Source organism: Mesoplodon mirus (genome assembly GCF_964341445.2).
Source record: "Mesoplodon mirus genome assembly, chromosome: 7".
Taxonomy (NCBI): domain Eukaryota; kingdom Metazoa; phylum Chordata; class Mammalia; order Artiodactyla; family Ziphiidae; genus Mesoplodon; species Mesoplodon mirus.
The window spans coordinates 12,409,907-12,412,852 of NC_138983.1; the positions used below are offsets into that span (position 1 = coordinate 12,409,907).

Genomic DNA, 2,946 nt, shown 5'->3' on the forward strand with positions numbered 1-2,946 from the left:
TGAGCTTTGAAGAGGAGACATGCTTTCCAAGGGCTGCGAGTTCCTAAGAAGGCCAACAATCATGTTGTCTTGATCCTCTCTTTTTTCGTAGACTCTGCGGAGACCATTAAGTACAAACAAAGAAAGGTAATACTCCCTTCTTCCCATCCAAGCCCACAGGAAAGTCAGCCTTGGCTGCCCCTCATGGTCTGCTTCACTCTATTCAGAAAGAGGTCTCAGTGTCCTAGAGCATCAGGGCGTGGGCACAGCAGTAGCTTTTCCATCCCATCTTGACTTCTATTCATGCTTTCTCTTTCTCCACCTCCCTCTCAAGGTCCCCTAATGGTGTGGCTCTTGTGTATGTGTGTGTGTGTGTCCAACTCTGCTCTCCATTGCAGGATAAAGCCAAAATGGAACTCCACCTACTTCTGGCTCTTCTACTTGGGACAGTTTCAGCTCTTCATCTGAGAAAGTCTCCTTGACCTTCAGCCTTTCTTTCTCTACTTGACTCCTTTCTATAGTTTATACGGTCAGAGTCACATAACCCCCTTCCTCTCTGGCCATCCCCTATTTCAGGATCTCTGCACAGAAAGGAGCGGGGACTCTAGAGCTGGAGTTGAAGGGATTCCTCAGGGCATCTGCATGTCTGCAGTCTTGGTTCTACTGTGACGGTCTCAATGTTGTCCTTTCTGCAAGATGCAAACGATGATCAAATGATCACTTCTTTTACTTTGAGCTCACCGAGTGTGCTGTGCAAAGCGTTTTCTATGCCTTATCTCCTTTAATCCTCATAGCATCCCCATGAGGTATGTGGTGTGCTATACCCATGTCACAAATGAAGAACTAAAGCTAGTAGATGATGGAACCAGAACAAAACCCACAACTGCCTGACTCTAAGTTCATGCCCGTCACCACCAGGACCTCATGTGGGAGGTTGGCTTCTCCTGGGGTGGGGTGGGCTCTGTTCCGGGTTCTTCTTCTTCCAGGGCTCTGCTTGCAAATGCCTGGGGCCAGGAGGGAGCTGTCCGTGGTTCTGGGGAGGAAGAGGGGAAGATGTGAAGGAGGGGCACTAGGCCTTTCTTCTTGCCAGGAACTGAAATGTCCAACAGTGAGAGCCCCTTGGGAGATGACACCCTGCCTCAGGTTGGGGAGGTGCCAGAAAGTGAGGCAAAGGGGGTCCCTGTGGAGGAGCCGATGCTGCTAGAGGAAGAGGAAGACAGGGGCTCTGGAAGTGAAGATGCCCCCAGGGAAGAGGGGGCTGTTGAGTCCATCGCAGCCTTGGATGAGGTAGACAGGGACCTTCAGGGTCCTAAGGATGAGGACACAGTAAAACTGGAGGGCATCCCTGGATGCAAGACCTGCCGCTTCCTCCTGGTGGGGAGGCCCTGAATTTTATTCATGCTCAGGTGAGTGGCCAGTGGCTGAGGCTGAGGCCCAGGGTGGCGATGGGGAGCTGGTGGCTCCAGCCTCTGTGTCGCTGGTCATTTTCCGCACTGAGGACCCTGGGGGTGTTAGCAGAGGCTGAGACCCGCAGAGGTGTTGGGGGTAAGAGGTGAGGGTCATGCGGAAACAGAAGTTTCATCTTAATCTCCAGCCTTCAAATGTCTGTGGGGCTGGTGGGGTGGCGGGTGAGTTTTGGAGACTTAGACACCCAGGACTAAGGTGACGTGAATTCCTGTGGGACAGGCACTCCATTCTTCCTCTTTCATTCTGCCCCGCAGTTGACGTGCCAGAGGTGCTACCGGGGCAGACTCATCTGCATCCACAACTTCAGCCTTAATTACCAGATCCAGTGCTTAGTCAGACAGATCAACCAGGGCCAAGTCTGGATCAGAGGCCAGGTCACCGGCTGGGTAAGAGGGGTCCCAGGTCTCAGTGGGGGGCACCCCCTGACCCCAGCCCATGTTCAACCTGCTGCAGATTTGTCTGTGCTTCTCCTCTACAATCCCCTGAAGAACTGGGGTTAGATGGACACCTGGGTGAGACAACAAGGGGGCTGCCTAGGCATCGGGAACAGCCAAGCATTTAGAATCAGGGTGTTTAGGTGCGAGTTCTGCTCAGTCTCTGACTGTCTATAGGACCTGGGCAAGACCGTGAGCCTTGTTCCTCGTCTGTAGGGTGGGGTTGGAACTCCTGCCCTACCTCTTGTTAGAGCCAAAAGGATGGGGGTGTCACTGGAATGCATAGAGTGTGATGGTGACAAGCACTGTGGATCTACATTTCAGTTGACCAGGACTGTGTCCATTGTGGTCCAGCGGTCCTTTAAGGGCCAATGCCTGGCAGGCAGCGGGAGGGTCAGGCAGGGATAGTCCCAGCTCTGCCTGCCTGCTTTCCCTTTGCCCGTGTCCCAGCCCACCTCTTTCCCTCTTGCCTCCCCTAGGGTCGCTGCACACGCTTTTGCTGGCTTGATGGCACTCTCTGGAAGTTTGCATACGGGGCTGCTGGCCAGCTCTGGGGCAGCGCTGGTAGATGTGTGACCCTGTGCACCGGAAGTGAGGTGGTGGGAGTGGGGGTGAATAATGGCAAGGCCTGGGAGGGCGGAGGCTCCAGGAAGAGCCAGACCCTGCACAGGAGAGGCCTCCTGGCTCTTTAGACTCACCTCCACTGAGGTGTGGGGTAGGCAGAGGGGAAGGCCCTACTGGTGCTGAGTCAGGGAGAACAAGAGGCTGAGACTCCTTCCTGTTGCGTCTTCACAGGAGGCCACTGGCGTCGAGCTCCCTGTGGCGTGGCTCTCCCGATCATCTGTTCCTACTGAGCTGGAGCTTTGTGGGCAGCCTCCTCCCATCCCCTCCCCTCCAGCCCCCAGCAATAAAATTGTTTTCCTGAAACTGATTTCTTTTTCTTCCAATCATGGATCTACTCTGCTTAGCCCCACCCACGAGCTTTCTGCCATACAAGGACCACACCTCCCCACCCTACTGTCTTTCATGAAAAGGAACAGAAGTTATCACCCTCAAGGAGGATGGA

At 54.2% G+C, this 2,946-nt stretch overlaps 1 protein-coding gene across 1 annotated transcript; it reads left to right on the forward strand.

Moving 5' to 3' along the window:
* Nucleotides 1–1,077: 1,077 nt before the first annotated feature.
* Nucleotides 1,078–2,734, forward strand: LOC309808748 (bone marrow proteoglycan-like; the record flags this gene model as incomplete). Its single annotated transcript, XM_082629341.1, has 5 exons — nt 1,078–1,353; nt 1,701–1,832; nt 2,058–2,072; nt 2,360–2,471; nt 2,676–2,734. The coding sequence occupies 5 exons, from the start codon at nt 1,078–1,080 to the stop codon at nt 2,732–2,734; spliced, it is 594 nt and encodes a 197-aa protein (XP_082485467.1).
* Nucleotides 2,735–2,946: the final 212 nt, after the last annotated feature.